This window comes from Corapipo altera, unplaced genomic scaffold, assembly GCF_003945725.1.
Source record: "Corapipo altera isolate COAL_440 unplaced genomic scaffold, ASM394572v1 61411, whole genome shotgun sequence".
NCBI lineage: Eukaryota > Metazoa > Chordata > Aves > Passeriformes > Pipridae > Corapipo > Corapipo altera.
Window position 1 is genome coordinate 24317377 of NW_020884875.1, and position 24499 is coordinate 24341875.

At 37.3% G+C, this 24499-nt stretch overlaps 1 protein-coding gene across 6 annotated transcripts in view; it reads right to left on the reverse strand.

Moving 5' to 3' along the window:
* Positions 1 to 1390: 1390 nt before the first annotated feature.
* The window catches only part of PIP5K1B (phosphatidylinositol-4-phosphate 5-kinase type 1 beta), a 105177-nt gene continuing 82068 nt past the window's right edge, over positions 1391 to 24499 (reverse strand). For all 6 annotated transcript variants that reach the window (XM_027634842.1, XM_027634844.1, XM_027634838.1 and 3 more), the window contains 4 exons: positions 18146 to 18301; positions 17639 to 17783; positions 10271 to 10388; positions 1391 to 2132 (listed from right to left, as the gene is read on the reverse strand). In XM_027634842.1, the coding sequence (XP_027490643.1) occupies positions 2130 to 2132; positions 10271 to 10388; positions 17639 to 17783; positions 18146 to 18301 (422 nt within the window). In that variant the 3' untranslated portion in view covers positions 1391 to 2129. The remainder of the gene's footprint in view (positions 2133 to 10270; positions 10389 to 17638; positions 17784 to 18145; positions 18302 to 24499) is intronic.

The window sequence follows — 24499 nt, forward strand, 5'->3', positions numbered from 1 at the left end:
TCTTTGATGTTTGAAACTTTGTATAATTTCAGTGCTAGAGAAAAAAATGGATTCTAAGTTGTTGATCATTAACTTTGCTTAACATTGCTTAGCTGTAATCTCCATTCCCTCTCTGTGGAACTGTGTAGTCACACATACACACAAGAGTTTTAAGTGCACATGCTTTGGAGAGGGTTTTCCCAGCAGGCTCTGTAGTCTATATAGGATTTCTTTTTACAAGTGTTAAATGACTGTCTGAATTTATAAATTACCATGTTAAAGAGATTGTATACAAAGGATGTCTCAGTCTCTCGATCGTTATATAGACATTCTGGGTTTGGACAGAATTGTTGCAGTTGTGTGTCCTCTAGTGTCTTCCTAAGGACAATGATTCAGACACTACAGTCTGCTAGGTAATTGGGGAAAAAGCGATGTGTGTTCTTTATGAAGGTTAATCTGATTCTTAAACTAATAAATTTAATATTTTTCCCAAAATTGGACGAATCACAAGTATCTGCTTTCCACAGAGACACATTCTAAATATTCTGTACACTGTGCGTGAAGGAGCAGACACTTGACACAGATGCACAAAATGTTTTTGCTCACAGGGTACGCAGATTAGTCTTGCATTTCTCACAGGAATACTGCAGAAAAATTATCTTGCTGAGATTAAGTGGTATAATTTTAAAGTCTGGAAAAGTGGCAATCATGAAGCAGAGGCTCTAAGTTAAGCCACAGAGTACACAGTTAGAAAGAAAAAACCCAACCTTTTGACTTCTCTATTCTGTGCATAGTTAAGGAATAATACCTTCTTACTTGTCAGGATAATAGGATTACATCAAAGTAAAACAAACAGAAACAACCCTCCCCCAAACCAAAACAACCCCCCCCACTACACCAAATACTTAAATGAAAAATTCTCCAGAGGTACACAGCATAATTCTAGGACTTAAAATGCCAAGTTCGGGGTTTTCAACAGGTTTGCTACGCTTACTCCTAGAAGAAACATTATTACCATTAACTTTGGTAAGCTTTCAAAATGACATGTGTGTAAATTTTTAAATGCATCACTGCATCCAATCATGAAATCTGGTGTTAGTCACTGCTGTTTGGGATTCCTTGTGCTGCTCAGAAAATTAAAGAACTGGAACAGTTTTTATATTTATCTTAAAATGATCACCCATAATGAAAAACCCAAAATGCTTTTATAAAGCAATGTCTCTTGAGTATGTTCTTTTGCCTTTACTGCTCTAATTTCAAGATTCCCCTTTTCATTATAGAACAGGTAATAGATAAAGACAGATGCCCTGTTTGTCATATCTCAAGATGCCTCTCAAAACCATTTAATGAAGATAGAGAAATGCCAGAACAATAAGTCCAGTATAGATCAAGAGCAAGTTGACAGCTGCGATAGTCTTTAGAACAAAATATTTTATTCATCAATAAAACTATAGTTCACAGTAGCATTTACTAAATAAATTATAGAATTTCTCTTTTACAAGAAATAAACCAAAATCGAAAATATTTCAAAGGCAACATATTTACACAACATAAGGCCTTGTTATAAATAACATTTTTTTCTCCTTTTTATGAACAGCAAAAGTATATTTAGAGGCTCATTTTCATATAGTATGTTCAGAAGTTTACCCTAACTCTTGTGATATCAGTTCCAATTTCCACTGATGTGGACTTAAGAGATTAGAACTGAGGGGGTCAAAACAAATGAAATTAATTTTATTAATAATTGTGCTTATTCTTAAATAGGTAAAGCAGATAATAGATTTTGCTTGTGCATAGTTACAGAATGCATGCAAATGAAACCACTAGAGACCTGATAAGAAAATATTACTTCCAAGTCCAAAAAAGGTGATTGGCAATATAGTAGAAAGCAGCCTGAATACACAGTTCTTCACAGTTCAGCAAGCAACAGCAGATGACAGCAGAATGTGGAATGTATCATGTCATTTTTGCCAAGTCCATCTATCCTTTCTGTGGTTCAAAGATCCTGAGACTTCTTACAATAAGTTCAGTTGATTATTACTCTTTGTCTATTAGGCTCAGCAAATTTCTGCTTCTTAAATGAGGAGTGCAGAAAGCGGTCTTCATTAACCATGGTCACTTCTCTTACTTTTACTCTTCGCATATTCTTTTTACTGGAAATACAGAAATGATAAATAAAGTCAAGAGTTGTGTTTATTTGTTTTCTTACAGAATTATAAACAGGTAACATCTTTCTTACCCTAAAGAGGCTGCAGAACAATTTGGCAGTGATTCTTTTCTTACCTTGACCCCTAATCAGAAGTATTGAAGTCTCTTTTCTCACACAACAGATAACCCCTATGGATTTGCAGACCTTGGAGTATACTTATATTACCTGAACTAGAACTGCTTGCTGCTGCAAAATGCTGAACACTCTGGACACGAGAGAAGACAGTACAAACTGAGAGCACTCAGCAACTCTCAAGAGCTTTTTTTTAATCTTGAATTGACTGTGACCTTTATTACTTAAAAGAGTAAGTGGAAAAATGTCAGTCTTCATAGTCATGAAAAAAGGCCTGTTAGCTTCTGCATGATACCCTTCCCCAGTTGAAAAATCATACCTGCCCAAAAACTTTCAGGCACAACTAATATTCTAGTTGATGTTGTAGCAATCATTCCATTTCACAAAAAAAATTACTTAATAATGTTAATGGGTTAGAGTTTTCTACAGTACCTGTTATAGAACCAGTGGTTATGTGATACAAATTGTTGATCACTTCTAAGCATCTCTGTAGAGTCAGAGATGTGTTGAAGAGAAACTGACAGCTGAACAAAACATTTCAGTAAATTGAAAGCATCTCAGCTAATATATCCAATATGGAGCAAGACAAAATCAAAACAAAGAAGTCTGTAGTGACCTTACTCTAAAACCTTGTTAAAAAACCTAAGAAAGGTGTAAGTTCCATTTATTCAATAGACTTTGAAGGTCACCTTTACATTTTACTTATCAATACAAGCACTAAACTAACCTTTAAATAGTTTGACAAGAGTCTAGTCTTAATTATGAGCTAAAAATATCTAAAGGCATTTCTAAACCTTATCTTAGAGAAAGGTAACTACTAGATTTAAATAAATATTTTAGTTATCTAGCTCTTGAATTTTAGGAAATGAAATTTCAATATTATTCTATGGCAACATTTAAACTTCCTACTGTATTATGCACCAGTGTTAGGGTGTTCACAATCATTGATGCTAGTGAGCACAGTGCTAATTTCTCAGGGGCTGTTCTCTCTCTCTTTGTAACGTGATTTAGCAATTAAAGTCTATCCATCGCTGTATTAGCACCTGAATGTGCTAAGGGAGTAAAGTACTTATAGGATGCAAACAATTTAATGTGCAAAGGGAAACTGCTGGACAAGTGAATAAAATTTTTTAAAAAAATTATGTTCTAAAATCAATATGATGCAATGTTAAAAAGGATGGTTTTTTGGTTTTTTTTTCTTCAAGAATTAGTTTGGCAAAAAAACTTGAAAAATGCTAGTACTGATAAACAAAATAATGTTTTATGAAGCCAAGACAAATTAATCAAAATTTGCACTAGCACCATCTAGTTTCTGTCTGAAAGCTCAGATCTGAATGACAGCAGGTCCATTTCTGACAGATGGTCACTCAGCACAACTTCTGACCCTCTAGACTTATTACACTTTTCACTAAGGAGACTAGCAGTGTTGCTGATGTTGGCTTTATGCTATTCCACTAATTATGCAATGGAATTACGGCTAGCTTATACTTGCTCTTGCTCCCTTTCCTCTGATCCTTCCAAAGCATTTCAGAGTGACCAACGATGGAAAAAATTCCAAAAAAATTTGCATAACAGAGTTGGAGAAAAGAGATCTAACAGGAACTTGTAGCAACTGCTAACTGTGAGTCAATCGCAGAAATGCTGTTGATGGTATTGATGCCATTTTAATGAGATGGGATTTTCGGGTGTTCATGTTTATGAACAGGTACAGTCCAGTACTGTACATATTACTCTGGAAAACACTCCATCTATTTCAAGGGGCAGGATATGATCCTCTAAGCAACTTTGTATCCACTGCACAACTTTTGGGGTTACCTTGATTACAGATAAAAGAAACATTTTTTATTTTTTTATTTATTTTTTGATTTTGGCCATAGCACTTTGGTCTAAAATGATAAATAATGCACAAATGACACTACAGGATGCATTCCTATAATCACTGTCTCAGATGTTTCACATTTAGTATATAATGGATTTACAGTGTTTGAGCCTACTTGAGTCTTTTTGTATTGGAGCATTTTTGTGCTCCAGTTCTCTTTCCATGGATATGTTTTTGAGCTGATTGATTACCTCATAAGGTGCTTTAAAAGCTCCAGGCATGAGAACATGTAGTTCAGTGACAATATGTGCTGGCATTTTAGCACTTGGCTTACTCAGGCAACATATTGCTTGTAATCTGAATTGGTACCTTTTTAATCTAACCAAGCACATAATTCCCATGTCTGATTTTCATGCAAGAGTGACTAAAATGTTCCTTTTTACGTAATGTTGCTTCTACAAGAACACCTCTGCCAAACTACATTCAAGTGTCCATTTTTTTTTTTCACATCACACCAAGCTTCAGTTGTATGAGAGACATAGGCCTCTTTTCTTTTTAGGATCATGCATGGATGAATACAGGGATAAATAACAGGATAGATAACAGAGGAAAGGAGCAGTATTTTCACTGCATAAAACAAGTAGGTTTGCCCCCTTCAACCTTAAACAAGATTCTGTTTTGAGGAGCGTGCTTGATTGGTTCCATTATGGGCATGTAACATTCTAAAGATTAGTATGCTCTCAGGGATAAGAATGTCTGTAAGCAAGGACGCCTTAATTCCTTTCCCACAGTCCCAGAATTCAGGTTCAGTCCACTGTGTTTTGCCATCAGTATCTTCAGAGTAAATGGTAAGGCAGAGAAATTGAAGCCTCCATAAAGAACAACATAGCAAAATTTGAGGTATGCTGCACAGTGTGATGTACAACTTTTAGCTTGTTTTTACATGTATCCTGTCTGGGAACTGCTCTAATTTCAGCTGCACTTATTATTCCACAACAGCACCCTGAAGAAAACTAAACCATTACTAGAATTTAATGGAAAATACGGAAGTGAGTACAGAAGAAAAGGAGTACTGAAGAGTAAGAAGAGTCAGACAATTTTGACGGTTTCCAAACAGGCATTTTATAGATCAATATTTATAAACCTGATTACCTTGCATCTACACAGCTTTAAAATACAAAATTAATCTCCAGCAATGTTTTAATACTTCCAAATTCTGTAATAAAACTGGCATTTGCACACAACCCACTACCTAAGTAATTTTAAATGTAATAGTATGACCTACACAATTCATCTGACACAAATCATAGATATACTAACCAGACTCTAAATACACTGGACTTGCTCATCACTAGATATTCCTTTACTTTATTTTACTGAATCCGTTATCGATTCCTATCTTCAGTGGCAGTGACTTCTAAATTATACACAAATTTTGTGAGCCTTTCCTGGCAATCTCTATTTCCATGTGAAAATTTCTATACGACCCAAGAATCTTGCATTGTATTTAAATATACAGAAGTACTCTTTAAATTGAACCATTTAAAAATCATTCACTAATGATATCCTATAGGCAGGACATATATTTATTTATTTATTTATTTATTAAATCCTATATTTACCACCAGATGATTAAGACAAACAGCATCACAGTTGAACAAACTTTAAAGTTTGTTGTTGTGCTATTTGCATGCATATCCTTGTTCTGCTAGAAGTGTAAAGGAAATCAAGTGTATTTGAAGTAAATCAATTAAAGAAATGCCTAAGCCTTACTACTCTGATTTTACTGATATTGTAGTTTGACAAAATAATATGTTCAGCTACCTTTATAAATAATTTCATGGAAAGGCTAAGAAAACACAGTAGGATAGTTTATAATTGCACATGTTGCTTCTTCAGGGACAGAAAACTCAATCAGAGGATTTGAGACTTCACTGCAGAACAGAAGGAAAGGGTGATTTTAAGTTATTCCTTACTTTTTAAGTGAAATTATGATTTTTACGGCACTCCATAGTAAGAGTGGACTAAAGTCGTCAGAATTGGTTGCTCTTGCTGATCACAGATCACTCTTAAGAACCTTTTGCAGGATTTGACTTGTATTTTTTTCTAATCAAATTCCTTAGAATACTATGACTATTGTGTTCCATAGCATTTGCTGACATTTAATGCTTTCCTGCTTATATATCATCTGACAGTGCCTGAACCGACACCAACAAATAGAGCTTCAGGGGAATTTAAACAAGACACTAAGTTTATTTCCAGAAGAAGAAGGAAACACTGCTTTAATCTGTTGTTTTACGGATTTCTATATCAAAGTGCTAAATAGAAGAGTGTTACCTTCTCTGCTTCTGACTTACATACAGGAAACCTGTTTATCTCAGATGGCAGTAATATCCCAAACCCAATACTCTGACTTGTAAGAGAAACTTTTGCTTTTACAACCTCTGTTCCACCCTACCTTACTTGACTGTCTGAATTTCCCCATAACACTGTTCAGAAAATGCCATTTTAAAGCTGGTTTTTATAGTAAATTAACAATATGTAATTTTATGACAATTTTTTTTTCTTTTCTTTTGCAGTCAGGGGACCAGAAATTCATAGCTCTTAATTTACTAGAGGATGAAAATTTGTCTGAGAGGTTTAGCATTTCAAAGCAGGAGGCAAAGACATCAAAGGTTTAGTGATGACTGAAATTAAGCAAGTTAAGATATTTTTCATTATAATATACAGTGGGTAAGACTATAGCAGTTTGCCTTGTAATAGAAATATAGACAAGGCTTATTAATTACAGAGTTAAAGGAAAATCTGGGAATGCCATTAAAAGCTAAATTTTTCTCCTCATGCTTTTAAAAGGTCAAAATGTATCTTGTAACCTTTTCTATTGATGTTTAGATCAGCTAATGCAGACATCATTGATTTGCTTTATTTTTGAGACATACATTAGCAATGACTGGGCTAGTGTTCTCAAAACCATGCATCTTTTTCTTCTAGCATGCATTTAATCATCCTCCTACAAAAAAAAAATCTGCCTTCTGCTCAGCAATACTGAATCAAACTGATAACAAACACCACTTTATAACTGATAATACTTTAGTATCATCAGGTTTTCCCAAACAGAGCCTAATTGTTGTTTCCAGATCCACTGAAGGGTATTGCGGGGCATTAAGAAGAAACAGATTAGTAAAAAAACCAGTATATTATTCCTTTTTTTTCCACAAACACCTCGGGATAGATACAGGGTACATGTGATTAAATTACAGCTCACTTCCACAGCAATCTCAAAACAGTTAAATAGCATCCATACAGTGTGTGGGACAAGAGAGAGAAGGCAGGGGTAAGTAACTGCTCAAGATGAGTTTGCCACTTAAGACATAAGATGTGCTTAGCCATGGTATCCAATTTTCTTGAAGCTGTCAGCTGTTGCATACCTAGACAGTTCAAGTGTGTGCCACTACCCTGATTATTGAATTTTGGGTTTTGGTTTTTTTTCAGGATGCAGAGAAAAGTGTTGCTAGGTCAGAAGAAGCATCTATGATTCTCTCCACTTAAGACCTATTTATACTTTCAGACCTTTGCTAAGGTGAATAAACACTGGGTATTTTTATAACATCCAGAGTTGGGTTTTAATTATTTTTCTGTTGATAATTCATCAGTGGAATACACATACACTTACTGCAGTCTCCCAAACATAATAGTAATGAATGTTTTACAAGCCAAAAACTAACTAAAGAGATCACCATCACACCTGAAACTCATACAGACAGCTTTAGAGAAGGTATTACCTATGTCTGTCACGGGAATTTCAGAGCATTCCACCATCCACACTACAGACTTCAAACCCCCCAAAAAATACTACTTCACAGTGCTAAGCAGTGTTAGTGATAAACATGATTGTTGTTTTATAAACTAAATTCAAAAGCTGTCAGCAACAAATGGTTTCACTGTTTAAATGGGGCCAAGAGAACTTCAGAACAGCCCAGGCTGAAGGGACTGCAAGAGACCATCTAGTCCAACCTTTTGCAGAAAAGGGTGCCTGGATGAGATTATTGAGTAAGTAAGACCTAACTCTTTCAGTCTTTCCTCAAATGGCATGTTCTCCACATCTTTGATCTCTTTGTGGCACTCCTTTATACCCTCTTCAGTCTGTCCACATGTTTTTTTTAATTGTGTGGACCAGAGCTGGACACACTATTCCCTGACAAGCACGGAGACTGTTTCTTAAAAACTCCTAGCACTCACATGTTGCTTTGCTCTTCACGCATGCTTCCCATTAAAGCCCTCTCATCTGGGCTCTGAGTATACTGAAGCTGGCATGTCTAAAATCCAAGGGCTTTATCCTACTACTGGTCTTCACTATGCTTAGCAGGACCTTAAACTCCACAATGTTGTGATTGCTGCATCCAAGGTTATGATTTGAAGTTATGTTGTCAAGTATGTCTTCATTTTGTGAGTAGTAAACCTAGCAACACACTGTTCCTACTAAGCATGACCAGCACCTGTAGCAGGATGCAGCCCTCATGTATTCCAAGAACCTCATGGACAATTTGTGCATTGCTGTACTGTTCTTCCAACAAATTCCTGGGTAATCAAAGTCACCCCTGATGCCCAGGTTCTGTTGGCTCAATACTTGCTTGAAGAGACAAAGTAAGGTTTTGTTGGCCTTGTCATCTGGTTGGAAGGCCAGTAACATACACCTAATATAATATTCTCTTAAGGCATTTTATAGACCTTTTGTGGTCTCCACAGTTTACCTCCCTACACTCAGATTTCTCTTTTTTTTTTGAAGTGCAACTCCATCTCCTCTCCCATCTTTGCAAAAGGGTTTGTAGACATCCATTGTGTTCTTCCAACCATGTGAGTCTTCTCACCAAGATCCTGTGATTCCTATCACATCATAACTCAGACTGGGCATGGAGCTGCAGTTCTTCCTCTTTGTTGCCCAAACTTCATGCACTGATATACATGTGCTTGAGGTGGTTGGACTCAGGGTTCTTGCCTTTGTAAAGTGTTGGGAAGTATTCCCCACTATTCCAGTAGACCTAGATGCACATCCTTGCTGTTGCTTATGAGTGTATAGGTGTTACTGTTACAGCTCTGGATCCTACCCTCAAGTTCTTTAGTTAAAAGCATAGTTCATTTAAGTCAGCCAATCTGCTAGCAAGGTTAAGTTGTGTGTGATTCGTCATTTGTTCACTTCAGGGTTTTTGAGTCCCTCTTAACAGACCATTTTGGTCAACACTGGACCAGCAATGAGCCCAATTAACACAAGTCTTACAGGCATAGGCTGATCTAATGGGCTACTTGAGTTCACAGTTAACTAAGTCAATTCTCCATATAATTGACCACTGGTACTTGCTACTGTCCTGTTTCAATGGAGGCAGGACAGACAACAACTTTCCTAAGTGTGCTGGACTATTAAATTAGTAGTAAGTGGGTACTATAGATACTCAGGTGTTGCTGGCTAAAAAGAAGAAAAAAAAAATCAGTGATACAGCCTACAGAGAAAAAAATGTGACAAACATGTTTCATCTCGACGAAAGATCAGACACAAGCATGTTTCATCTCAACAGAAGAAAATTTTCTTCTGGACAAATAATTAATCACTGGAAAAACATCTGCAGGGCTGTGATAGAGTCCCCACTGCTGGAGGTTTTCAAGATGGAATGCAATGGGGTACTAGATAATCTTATCTAGGCTCCCTTTTCCAGGAAAGGTTGAACCAGATGATCTCCTGAGGTCCCTTCAACCTTCAGTCTAAGATATTCTTGATCTCTTAAAACAAAGATTAGGTAACTAGAGATAAGAAAAATAAAGAATGCAATCAGTTCAACATGGAGTATTCAACATGAAGAGGAAAGATATTATTGGTTTTGGTTTAGATTTTCGTGTGGTTTTTTTTTTTCCCCCCCTCAAATGGAAAACAAATAACAGGAAAGAAACTCCTACAATTAGAGAAAAACTGAAAGGCATTTTGGCATACTTCATTATTAACACAATGGTTAATAGGTACTTTAGGGATTATATAATGGTTAATAGATTCTTTAGGGATTTGCTTTGGTGGGGTACTTAAGCACATGTTTCATCTGAAAAATACTTCAATGAACCTCTGGATCTTGAAGTTAAGCAGGTATTTTAGTCACTTTCTGAGCCTGAGTTAAAGAAATTACAGGAGAAACTGTTTGAGAACTTACTAAGTAGACATCCCAAACTGAAGCATTATCATTTTCCATTTCCAGTGTGCTCTGTTCTGAAGTCAAATAGATGGCACTGTCTTCCAAAGTGAATGTTGAACTTGAAGGTAACCCTTTACTGCAAAGAGAAGGGAGACTAAATCAACCAGAAATCAAAGTTACAGAGAGCTCAGTCATAGCTGAAAATTTAAAAGTAAGTTTCTCTTTTAAACATAAAAATCTTCAAATACTTGAAAAAAAGGAATGTAAATGAACAAATATAAATGTTTTGGCAATGGCTATATAACTGGAAGCTCTATTTGACTAACATAGACAAACCACAGTTTTTATTTTTGCATTAACTAAAATTTTATCAGAAAGTAATGCTGTTCCTGAACTCCTATATTTATTTAAAGAATGAAACTGCCATAGTAAATGTGACATAATTTCATTAATTTCAAATTATGTTACTTCCACATTACAAATGGTATAAATTTTGGCACCCTTTCTAAATTCAAAATAGGGAAGAAAGATTCAGCAATTAGCACACTAACAGTGGACTTTTTCATGCAGACACAGGACACTTGCAGCCAAAAGTTCAGGAGGAAAAGTGGGAGAAGAACAAGAGTGTAATTTAATTGGTACAGCTTTTCAAGGAAGTGGTGTTTACAGAATAGGTGCATTGTATTACTTCATTCACAGATTGATTTTTGTTCTCTGCTATTCAGAAATAGCACAGAACCGTCTGCATAGAAATCCTGTTTTTTAAACATAGTTGGTTCACAAAGCTGAAACTCTCAAAGGTGTTTTAAAGGAGCCAGGTGCCCATCATCTCATATCCTTACTAGCTGCCAGAAACTAGGATCCAGGCTTGGAAAACTCAACTGTCAATTAATTGTGCAGAGACATACTTTAAAAGTTTTTACCTATTTACACACAAGGTGAAAAACAAAATTCTGCATTGTAACTGGATGTGAAAACACAGTTACAACTATCAGTCCAGATATGACTAATTTCACTCTCCTTTTGTATTACTTTAAGTATGTTTCAGATGGGGTATGACTTCAGAAAGGGCAAAGCTAGTATGCGAAGTAGAAAACAGATTCCAATGCTCAACAAAATAATGGATCATTGATGCATCACCCTCATGACATACTGGCATTAAGAGCCCAGCATTACATTCAGCACGTTACAATGTTCCTTTTATTATACAATGTATTAGGCATTTTTTTCTAAAGCAAGACTATTTCTTTTGTACTGAGGATGACCCAGGCCCCACTGACTTAGTAACACTATTCACACACCTGCAACTTGAATTCTGTAGAGCAGCATTTCAGTCACATCACTTTTATGCCAATCCTTCATTTTACTGAAGGAGGAAGAGCAGACAGGAAGGGAAAAAAGGGCTATTCACAAAAGCTAGACTGTGTTTTGCCATCTCCCACAAAATAAACTCTGGTGTGAAACACTTAACATTGTTTTCTCCTAATGCCTGCCTACATCATTAAGAAAATATCATCTTGTAAAAATAAGTGACATATATATTAGTCATTTGTCTAAAAATGTTTTTTTGATGCTTCTTCAGAACTGCAGGTAGAAGCATTATGCTTTTTAGGTCAGTATTCTTTGATCTGTTTTTGTGCTAGTTTCTCGTTCATTCCTTGTCACAGGATGGTTGCTCCAACAAGGCATAATGTATAAGCAAATTAAAATAAATTGTTCATTTCATTAGTACCCCTGAACAATTTTAGATATTATGCATTAGTATGAAAAGATGTTAACTACTACAGCTGTAATTCTACTATAGGAAGAAAAAAAAATGACCATACAGTACAAAAAGTTCTTCAGATACAACAAAATATAGGTTCTATCAGCACATCAATGAGATTTGCAAATGACAGGCTTTTTTTCAAATGACTGAGTTAAAACTGACAGACAACATGGAACTTTCTGCATAAAAGAGTAAAAATAAAAAAATCTTGTAATTATTCTCTTGATGGCAATAAACATGCTGTTGGTAACTGAAAGGTCAAATTTCAGCAACAACATCATCATAGCTGCACTTACTGCCAGTTTTAATGGAGCTTCTGGTAAGGCCAAGACAAATTGGTGAGGGTGGGGGGCACAGGAGAGAACAAACAAAACCCCCATATACACAGTGTATTAGAAAGAACACTTCAGTGGAACAGAGTTTTAGTACAGTTTTAACAGTGCACTGAGTTCTCATCCTTAATTCTTAGGTTAAAAAAGAAAGAAAAGCCAAGCAAAAATAAAAAGCATTTTTACAGGTACTTTCTTCCACTTTCTTCCACAATGAGCATGCTCAACTGTGCCTGGCTAAAGCATTCTGTTTTATCTTGGTTCTTAATTAAAAAAACAAGGGGGAAAAAAAAAGACGGAAAAGTAATAAAAGTGATTCCGTCATTAGAGAACTGGGAAAACTTTGTTTTTCTTTGAGCCACAATGACATGTTGCTTCAATCAAATTCAAATTTTCTTCCCCATAGGGATTCCCCCAGTGTCTCAGCGCATCGTAGTATATATAGTATGTATATACTATAGTATGAAGTGTTATAGTATAGTACATACTATATACAGTAGTTCATAGTATTTAAGCATTCAAGCCTTTTTCCTCCAGCTAAATGCTTATTATTATGAAGCTTGCATGAATTTAATACACTTTGAATCAGATTCAGAGAAATTTGTCCAAGCTTTAGAAGCTAATGGTGGTGGGTGGACAGGCAGAACATTTAAACTTAACACACAAAAGTTTGTTTACATAGAAAACCAGACTGGCAAAAGGGTCAATTAATATTCCTCACAACAGGAAAACTAATACCTACAAATCCCTTCCACTGATAAAAGAGCAGAAAATTTTACTTTTATTAGCTAAGCTCTCTTTGAAAAGCTTGTTTGATAGAATGTCAAATCATGGGACATTTCATCTCAAAGTTTGGATGTTTCGGGAAGTTTGAGTGTGTAAGAGCTAAAAAAAAACCCATAACCTCTTGAAGCCTTCCAAAATTTGAAGTGGTCTCCACTGAAAAAGAGCAACATGAAGGCAAGGCAAACAAAAAAATGAAAAATATACAGACAAGCAGGAAGAAGAAGAAGAAGAGGAAAGGCAGAAGTCCACACTTCATACACATCTTACAGAAAGGAGGTATGTAATGCATAAAGAGAAACAAGAATTAGATTTCATATAGATTATTCTCCTAGGCTCAAATGTATCAGAAGAATCCATCAGTCCTCCTTATATAGCCCACAGTATCTTGTCATTGCTCTAAATACAGAGAGATTAAATACCCCTTTATGCATCATGGGATTTTGTTTGGATTTGGGACTAGAAGCCATGAGACCTGCTGAAAAATATATTGCAAAGAGACTTTCTGTATTCTTGAAATATTTAAAACATGGGTTTTAAAACATTTAGAATTTAAAACATTTTAAAACATTTTAAAACAAGTTTTGAGCATTTCCAGGAGCACCTATAAAGGCAATAATCTTCTTCAGCTCTCTGCAATTCTAAAACAAACAACAAGTGAGAAAAGAATCATACTGCTTAGATCATTCAGATTTGTCATCTTTAATTTAATTCATCAGTACTTATTATGGAAACTTTTCCTGGAAAGGGGAAAAAATTTGTTATCACTTCCGCTATAAAAATAGTCCCCAATATAATAGTAAGTATTACCTTTCCTAAAATAAAACAAATAAACCCTTTCAAAAAAATGGTTCAGGACTAAAAATTATATTTTCTAGTGGAAAACAGACCTTTTAGATACTAAAATGTCTCTGCACCAAATATAAACCTGCTTGAGGAGTACAAAATCTCTGAAAATTTTAATAGAAGCAATAAATGGTCAATTCTGTTCTCTTACTAAATGAATACTTGACATTGCTTATGACAGAACCACTTGACTGAGAAGCAGCTTTATGGAATGGAAATCAGCTGTCTTCTGACAAACATGAAAGCCTACATTTGCTGAGTAACACATCACATTTCTCCTTCTTTCCCCCTTTTCCTTCTCTTTTTTAGATCAAGTTCTTTTTGTGCTGAAAAATACAGCCATTTTCCCTTCCCCACTACTCCTTCATTCATACTTTTACTAATTTCTTGTTCACACTGCTTGGATAGCACCTTGAGTTTCCTCTAACTGTTCAAGGACTGAGGAATAATTTGGTGAAAAATAATCAGCTTGCAGCCTGGAAAAACACTGTATGTTTATGACTGCTGCTCAGTTTCTCTTTTTCACTTTAATCACAACTCTCCGAATGCTGCTCAGCATTATCTACCAATTACTTATGCTAGTTCTAATTTGTACCAAGACAGGTCTACAAAAACACTCCTCACAAGATACAGCCTCAGGAGCCAGCCCTGGCTCAGTAAGTCACCTCTGCCTCCTCAACCTCATTGGTGGCAGCAGTTCTTCACTTTCTACCGTGAGAGCTGAGCACCCTCAAGGAGAGATGATGCTGATCTCCTTTCTTATGTTAAGGGCCATTTCCCTCTCCTTGAGGAAGGATTACATTCATGGATGATAGCAACAGAGGGTAATTCTGAAAAAAACCCTAAATATAAAATATGGTGTGTACTTAAGGCATCCAAAAGTATTACTGTTCTCTTTTTAATAAGGCAAATGACAGCATCTATCTTCTGACTGGTATGGGCACACACCGCTCACTAGCATTAACAGGAGTCAAGGAGCTGTACAAATATCACATTATTACTATGTACACAGGATTATCTCCCCTTATTACCCTAAACCAGAAACTTCTGGCAAGTCACAGGCAAACTCGTGTACTCTCTACTTTGTGCTAGGTCACTTTGAAGGATGAGGAAAAAGACAGACGAAGATGCCAACCTGTAATTCTATTACCTAATAAAGCAGAATGTCATAGTCAATTACATATTTAAAGATTGAAAGCAGGCTCACATTTGTAAACAAATCTTTAATTCAGGCTTTGTTTCAAAGACTGCTCCAAGCTTTCTGTTTATCAGAGAAAAATGGCAAAAATTACAAGTCCCGCATCACAAAATTTTCTAATGTTCAAAAGCAGAAGTCCAGCAAGAAATACCTCAGATATCTACAATTTAATACATCACCGCAGCACGGTTTTTTTGGTGTTTTTGTTTCCCTGCTAGCTTTTCTCATGGGAGGACTGAAGTTCCTCCAGTGAATCATAAAAACATAAATAAAAAATTTGAGATGGATACATTATTTAGTGCCCAGAAGGAAGGACCTTCCTGCACTGACAAAGGAAGCAGTGTTGGGTACAAAATTGGAAATGCCTAGACTCATCTTGTGGAAATTAGTTCAATACTGAGCATGCCTAGCAGCTTTCTTAACTCCTAAAAGAAAGCCACGAGCTATCACAGGGAAGCTAATCCTCATGAATTGTACAAACTGAGATTCCGACATGCACTACTACTTGATGAGGAGAAAGAACTGCCACCAAACCCTAGCTAAGAGAGCACATCTAGACCAGCAAAGCTGTTAGCTGGTAAACCCCCACAGCGGATCTGTTGGCTGTAGGGTAAGATGTTTTGACAGAAGACATGGATAGAGCCACACATCTGTGAGTGGTGGTGCAAGGTCTGCTGTGTTAGAGAACACGTCCTCTTGTACTGGTGAATTAAAAGTATGCATACCTGGACTGCAGGCACTACAGTTACAATCTGATTTTGTAAGGTAAGGATGCATATAATAATCACACAGCTGGCAACACGTACTACATTAGAGGCTATTCCATTGACTGAATCACAACTGGAAAGTAAACAAGTCCAAACATACAATCAAAGTGTAGACCTGCTAAAAACTTTATTTATTTTAGAATTATTTTGGAGTATCTATACAGGAAAATATCCTGGACTTACTCATAGCTTTTCTCTACAGTTAATTTATGGAGAGTAAAGAATATTTGAAATGTTTTATTTGCAGTAAATCTGAACTCTTTATTCAGACAACTCTGCAGTTCTCTTTTCCTGACTGATGTTAATACAAAGCATCTCTGTAGTTCTATTTGATACTTAAAACAAATAAAAAAAGATCATGGAATGTTGAAGTCCTACAGCTAACTTTTGAGAGAAATTGAACTGAACAAGCTCTATTTCTTCTAATGCTTATTCATTAGTAGTTTTATTTCCTAAAGCTTGTGTAGAGGCATTTTGGTTCTGTAATTAAAATTTCATCTTTGTTACACCCCTAAACAATACCTCATTCCAAAATTCCACAGCAAACCATCAGCCCTGTGGAAAATGCCACATCAGTGAGATTTATTTCAACTTAATGAAAGTGGAAACTGTAAATATCACTTTCATCAAGTAATGGTGCAAGTCATTTTACTTTTTATGAAAATGCAGTTGGTAAATATTTAATAGGAGGTAAAATCCTACTGCCGCAAGATTGCTTTTAATATTACTTTTGATCTTTGTGGATAAAATGCAGTTTAAAGTAAACAACTACATCTTGGCAAATGAGTAATTTTATCAAATTTATACATTGATTAGTTCAGGATTCCAAATTGTTCCAAACAAAATTCAAGATACCTGAGTTCACAGTGGCTAATTTTCTTGACAAAAACAAGCAAAGAAATGGTTGTTCTGCAGTACAACACACAGTAAAGAGATCCACAAGCAGGCAATACAACAAAACACAGCACATCTCAGGTGGACGAGGGAGCATACAGGCACATGCAGAGAAAATCTCCCAGCAGGACTTACTGGCTTAAGCATAGTATTGGACAGTCATGGCAGAAGCAGATTCAAACACAACTCAAATCACATTCAAGCTAGCTCACAAGCATCTGCACAACGTTTTTGAGACTTTCCTGGTTTTATCCTTCCCGGATTAAAATCAGACAGGCTCTAATCACACCTATGGATAAAGTTTCATTGAAATTTACTTCAGAAAATGGTTCTTATGGACGCACTTAAAGCAGACCATTCAGCACTGTACATGCAGAAAGAACAACTTGAAAGAAGTTTCCCTTTCCCTGCAGCCTGTTTTAGGCTGCAGACAAGTCATAAGAAGTACTTCCTACACTGACCTTAATGTAGTTTTGTTTATGGTTCAGATTAAGGCCTAAGCAAGTTTTTAAATCCTATTTAGTTTTGGAACATGACAAAAAATTCATATAACATCTTTTGCTGTGTTCACACTTTCTATTTTGTTACCCTCCCAATTACAATACATATAATAACAAATAAATACATGATAAATCCTAGGTGCTTGTGGCCCCACTCCTTCACTGGAGAGGTTCAAGACTGAGCTAGAGAAACGCTTGTCTCCTCTGTTTCTTTTCTTTTAAAGAGCCCCCTTCCACTGAACACACTGTCAGATATTTAGTGAAATAGTGGGGAATCCTCTACCGCATATAAAGCCTTTACCTGCTAGAATAGAGCATAGGTTGATCACGTTGATAATGCTCATCTACATCCAAGGAAGAAGAAGAAATTGTGGTTGCCAAGGAAGCTGCTTCAAACAGAGATGGAGTGCTTGGCACTAGATCTGGACGGTGGTGTGAACCTAGTACTGCATACACAGAAATAAAGAACAACGTTAACAAATTTCATTTGAATTTGAATCCAAGAATCTTGATGCAAGCATATGGAGTCCCATAGTGCTCTCACCAGCTTCTTGAAGATTCTTAATGTCCAATTGATGAGATAGTAATATTTATGCACCCATACCCACAGTCTTTTGTGTTACAGGGTTAATTTCAGCTGCTAACCACTACATTCAGCAAAATACAGAGCAACTCAAAGGTCAAATATCAAAGCAAGGTATAAGTATCTAACGAATTTTTTTAAGTTCTGGGATTGTTCTCATGCTGCCAGGGCTTATTTATCAGAATGGTATCACATTGTTTAGGCTGTTGATTTGAGAAATAGTACCTTCTTCATCAAGGCTAGCATAGCTTTGTCCTTCAGCAAGAATGCCGCACCTTCCATCCTTCCACTCCTGGCTAACTGCACACACTACTTCTTGTGATGCTGCCTTTAGAGCTGTGATGGAATTGCACCGTTTCTTTGAAGGTGAAGACTTTAAAGCTGCATTACCAAATGAACACAGGTGTTGAGTTATGTCATCTTATCTCCTTGCACATTTTTAACAGCATATAGAAAAGTAAGCCATCTATAAAAGGTAGTTTCTGAATACAGATGAAGAACATGACCAGATAAAAACCCACTTAGCAAACATTATATTAAAAACAGAGCAAAAGGCATTGTTACTTCATCACTTTTGTCTTTTTCTGGGGTTTCTTGCTTCTCATTATAGGACAATAAAAGTCAAGTCACTGACATCACTAAGTTAAATAACTTCTATGAAGTATCAGCCCATGTAATCACAGACAGAATGATACAGAAAAAGAAAGAAGACAAGAAAACTGAAACCACATTTGGAGTATTCTAAAAGGTTACATCATTTCCTTGAGCTGTGAACTACTGCTATATAATGCAACTGCAGAATTTCCTCTTCAGACACATATCAAACATCTTCTTTGGGCACAATAAACATTTCTAAAACATTGATGGGCTGTACATTCAGGTATTACCATCTCCTTTAGGCCCTATACCAGGGCCCACCTCCTAAAATAGCATTTTGAATTAAACTCAAGGAACTGACCATTTGTAGATCTTCTCTAGAAGTATGCCAGCTAATTCATCTAATGTTTTTCAGCTCTTGGCTGCTGACCTCCATGGATTGGCTGCAAGGTTACTTCAGATGCACTGTAACACTTTATACTGTGCTTTACTACAAAGTTAAAATCAAAAGCACCAAGGCCTCTTGGCTAAAGACTGAAGAAAAAATCAGATGCATAGTTGCAGGACATTGTTAAAAAAGAGCACAGTAGATAGCTGCTGAGCTAGTCTCTGCCCAAGGCTGAATCTGCTTTTTAAGTTTTTCTTGTTATTTATGCAGGGTTGTTCTGTGCACTAGAGGAAAAAGCGCAGATTCAGAATAGTGCTTAAGTGTTTAAACTGAAATGTCAGACTCAAAGTTTAGAAATAATGTTCTTGAAGGCAGGAACACTCTCAATTCTTTATTTTATAAAACAATGATCATGCATTCTAACCACTAATTTGTATAAGGGTAGATTAATAGCCATGTATGCAGAGTAGATCAATAAGAGTGGGATATTAAAACAGGTTAATAGCCTGGAAAAATGAGACAGATGAATTAAGATAAGAGAGAAAATTAGGCATGATATCTTTTAATTTTACATTGTAGCTTTCAAATACAGAACAGATTGTGTCTTGTACTGAAAAAAATCTAGCAGTCAGAATTAGACAGAACTAGAAAAAAAAGATTCAAATGTTGAGGAAACATATGGTATTTATTTCGTCAAACAGACAGAAGATCAAGTAGTAAGGAGTAGATACTCCTTACTTTTTATAAATGCAGAGGAATTCCTTTGAGTATTGTCTTAGACAACAGAGCTCCTACCAATTCTCTGGCAAAATTATTCTATTACTTAAAGAGGACTGAGTCTCAGGAGGCTCCTTCCTCATTTCAGCTGAATTTTGTTTCATATTTTGTTTTATCACATCAGATTCTTTTATTTTCATATTTTCATATTAATAAGTCTTTTCTGAAGGATTTAACATTTAAACCTTAAATCAATAATTTATGATAGTCATTCTTGTAGTCATTCTTTTTCCCTTAAATCTCATTTAGTTCTAGCATTTGTGGTTTTTTCTCCCTCTATCTGCATAGACTTGTTTCTCACTCCAGATAACTAATGAAAAACTTAAGAGACCAGTATAATACTGGTAAAAATATTTGAAAAACACCTTCTATCAGTTTAATACAATACATATGCTCAATACTCCTCCTGTAGTATTTGAGCCAAGTGTCTATTCCATACTGACATTCAACTCTAAAGCAAATCTTGTTCCATGAGCAGGACTATGGATCTGCTAACCAGGATTCATTTTTAAGTACAAGTTCCTTTATAAACTAGATAGTTCTAGCCCATCAGTTTATATTTATTTGTCAAGTACTCTGCTTCATAAAAAAACTTAAAAGTCAGAAAACACTCTTTGCTAGAGGGTAAGCGCGAACAGCCCTTATTAGAAAGAAAGACAAAAGAAGGTGCAATTTCAGCATCACCTCTACAGGTTTAAAAAATAACCTAGTAGTAAAGCAGTAAGTTAGTATGTATGCACAGTATTTAAAACAGGTGATCTGTATTTCTTACTGTAAGGTGAACCTCAGTGCTCACGTAATCAGAACAGCTTTTCCCCAAAGAACAGTCTGGACCACATCAAACCTCCTTTTTGCCTTGCCAATATACTTATTACGTCTTCCCTGTGGCCTTCCCTACTGCAAACATCCTGAGTTCATCTCCGCAGTTGTTACAGAATGGCTTATGTTGGAAGGGATCTTAAAGATCATCTGGTTCCAACCCCATCGACACAGGCAGGGACACCTTCCACTAGACCACTCAGAGCCCTAAATAGCCTGGCCTTGAACAATTCCAGGGATAGAGCATCCCCAGTTTCTCTGGGCAACATATTCCAGTGCCTCACCACCCTCACTGTAAAGAACTTCTTCCTAATATCTAATCTAAATCTACCCTCCTTCAGCTTAATGCCATTCTCTCCTGTCCTGCCACTACATGGCCTTGTAAAAAGTCCCTCTCCAGCCTTCTTGTAAGCCTCCTTTAGGTACTGGAATGCTGCTACAAGGTCCCCCAGAGCCTTCTCTTCTCTGGACTGAACAACACCTAGCTTGATTTTACAGAAGAAGTGCTCCATCCTCCTAATCATCTTGGTGGCCTCCTCTGGACTCGCTCCAACAGGTCGATGTCCTCCTGTTCTGGGGACCCCAGAGCTGGGTGCAGCACTCCAGGTGGAGTCTCACGAGACCAGAGCAGAGGGGCAGAAACACCTTCCTCAACCTGCTGACCACGTCGCTTTTGATGCAGCCCAGTATACAAGTGGCTTTCTGGGCTGCAAGTGTACATTGCCAGGTCATGCTCAGCCTCTAATTCACCAGCACCTTCAAGTCCTTTTCAGCAGGGTTGCTCTCAATCTGTTCATCCCCCAGACTGTATTGATAAAGGGGGTTGCCCCCATATTGTATTGACAAAGAGGGCTGCCCTGATCCAGTGCAGCACCTTGCAGCTGGCTTTGTTGAACCTCATGAGGTTCCCATGAGTATGCTTCTCAAGCTTTTCAGGGCCTCTTTTGTTCCTCATCACCCTCCTTCTCTGCAGTTGCAATGCTTCAGACTGAATTTCCTTTCAGTAGCTTGATCAACTCATAGAGAAATTATCCATCAATTCATTAATATTTATAAGACTCCCAAAAAGACTTATTTTCCTAAAAAGTGGTCATAACATATCATGCATATAGGGAATCACTACTTAGGGTTAATTCAAATTCTCTCTTTCTTTTCTAAGGATTCCTTCACTTTACAGCTACTCTCTGCTTTCTTGCTGCACTATCAGTTTTCTCTCTTCTTTCTTGAACTTTTAGATTTAATCATGTATGCTATTCTATTCTGCCATGTCTCTAACATTCGTTTTCACGGACAGGGTGAGAGTTTCACAAATTCAACTGATCTTTAGAAAAGTGTTATTATCTTTAGGCAACATGCAGGCAAACAAAGGCCAGTACAGCCTGAAAAATACTGACTTACAGTGGTAAAAATTTAGGTGAAAAGAAAACCTGATCTGAACTTTTGATGGAAGAAGCCTGTATCAAGGTGAGTCTCTAAACCTTGATTTTTTTTTTTTTTGTGCAGTATGAATAAACTTATCATGCCCAGAGGAACTACAATTCAAGACAGATATGAACATGTGATCTTATGTTCAAGATGTGTATTCTTGAATGATAGGTAATTTTCCCCTGTTAATTATCAAACTCAGGCTAAATGCAGCAAGTCTGAAAATAAATCTGTTCCTGAGTGCTTGCTAATTCTGTTGGTTTGCTTTGTAGTTGTACCCAGATTATGAAAAAATATCCCTACTGCTTACTACATGGGGATAAGACAACATTAATTTGTTCGTTTCAGTTTGGAATCAAGAAACAAAATGTGATAGATATTTCTCCAATATTTTTTGCTGAACTCTAACTTCATATGCCTACATGGTAGGCAGTTTGGACTCTTAAAACAGTGCACTGGTTTTGGCTGAGACAGACTTAATTTCCTTCATAGTAGCTCTGTGGTTCTGTGTCTTGGATTTGTGACAAGAACAGTATTAGCAGCACATGAAGGTTTTAGTTATTGCTGAGCAGTGCTTGTTTCTCACACTGCCTTGCCAGTGAAGAGATGGATGTGCACAAAAAGTTGTGAGGGGACACAGCCGCGACAGCTGACCTCAGCTGACCACAGGAATAACTCAGACCACATGGCATCAGGCTGAGCAATATAAGATGGGGTAAACAGGAGCAAGGGGTAAACATTCATGATTAAGGCATTTGTCTTCTTAAGTCACTGTCACATGTGATGGAGCCTGGCTTTCCCAGAGATGGTTGAACATCTGACTGCCTATGAGAGTGGATGAATTCCTGAATTTAATTTGTTTTCACATACAGCTTTTGCTTTCCCTATTATACTATCTTTATCTCAGTCTAAGAGTTTTCTCACTTTTACCCTTCCATATCTCTCCCCCATTCCACTTGGATGAGTGATTGTCTGTTTGGGGCTCAGATGCCCATTGGGTTTAAAACACAACATACAAGAACTCACCTACATAGGATCGGTTTTCCCTCCATTCCCAAGATCTACAATTTCAGGGTCTACTTTAAGTTATAGAAATCAATTAATTTTGTTTGAGAGAAGTGACAATCAATAGTTAAATTACTGCTGCAAGACTTAGACTTAAGCCTTTGGACAACCCTTGGTAGAAATGTCCCTCTGTAACAATGGTGGGTTTCTCTTTGCTTTTTTTTTCTCTCCCCCCTGTGTACTGGTTTTGAATGGCAAGGTTTTGTAGTAGAGGAAGGGGGCTGCAGGGTTGGCTTCTGTGAGAAGCTGCCAGAAGGTTCCCCCATATCTGATACAGCGAATGCCAGCTGGCTCCAAGAGGGACCTGCCATTGGCCAAAGCTGAGCCCATCAGTGAGAGTAGTAGCATCTCTGGGAAAGTGTATTTAAGATGCAGGTGGTGTGTGTGTACAGCTGGAGGAGAGAAGTGAGAATACATGAGAGCAACAACTCTGCAGACACCAGGGTCAGTGCAGGAGGGGAAGGAGGTGTTCCAGGCACTGGAGCAGGGATTCCCCTGCAGCCCATGGTGCAGCCCATGGCGAGTCAGTTGTCCCCCTGCAGCCCACTGAGGTTCATTGTGGAGCAAAGATCCATCTGCAGCCCATACTGCAGCAGGTGGATGCATGAAGGAGGCTGTGATCACATGGAGAGGACCCCATGCTGAAGCAGGATCCTGGCAGGACCTGCGGTCCTGAGAAGAAAGGAGCCCACACTGGAGAAGGTTTGCTGGGACTTGTGAACCCATGTGGGACCCACGCTGGAGCAGCGTGCGAAGAACTTCAGCCATTGAAGGACTAACATTGACAAAGTTTGTGCCACTTAGGGGAAGAGGAAGAGAACTCTGGGAAGAAGTGAGGGGGAGGAAGCTGTTTTTAAGATTTTGTTTTATCTCTTATTACTCTACTCAGAGTTGATTAGTAATAAACTAATTTCCCTTAATTCAGTCAGTTTTACCTGTGACAGCAACTGGTGAGTGATTTCCCCCTGTCCCTATTTGGACCCAAGAGCCTTTTGTTATCATTTTCTCCCCATCTATTTGAGGAGGGGGAGTGATAGAGTGGCTCGGTGGTCACCTGCCATCCATCACACATCACCCTGTAAGTAGGTAACAGTCATATGTATCTTACCCTTGGGAATTAATTAAAAGATTAATTAAGAAGGAGAAATGGAGGGGTGTGAAGGACGAGGAATCAGAATGGGAACAATTTAAGAAGTCGAAAAAGGTGTACATCAATTGAAAGGACTTTATGATACAGACTTTGCAGTTATTATGTATATACACATTGCGCGTTTCCCCGGAATTTGTATCTCCCGGGCATGCGCAGGCTTATCCACTTCCCTGCTTCCCTGCTGATTGGCTGGAGAGGCTGCAGAGAGGAGACAGCCTCCATTCGCCCTTTCCTTCCCCGGTTCTTCCTACGTTCCTTCCCCTTTTGCCTGTGTCCCTATCCTGATTTGTTCCCCCTCATGTTCTGGCCCTTTCCCCGCAGGAGCTGATAACGAATCCCGTGCACGCTTGAATAAAGC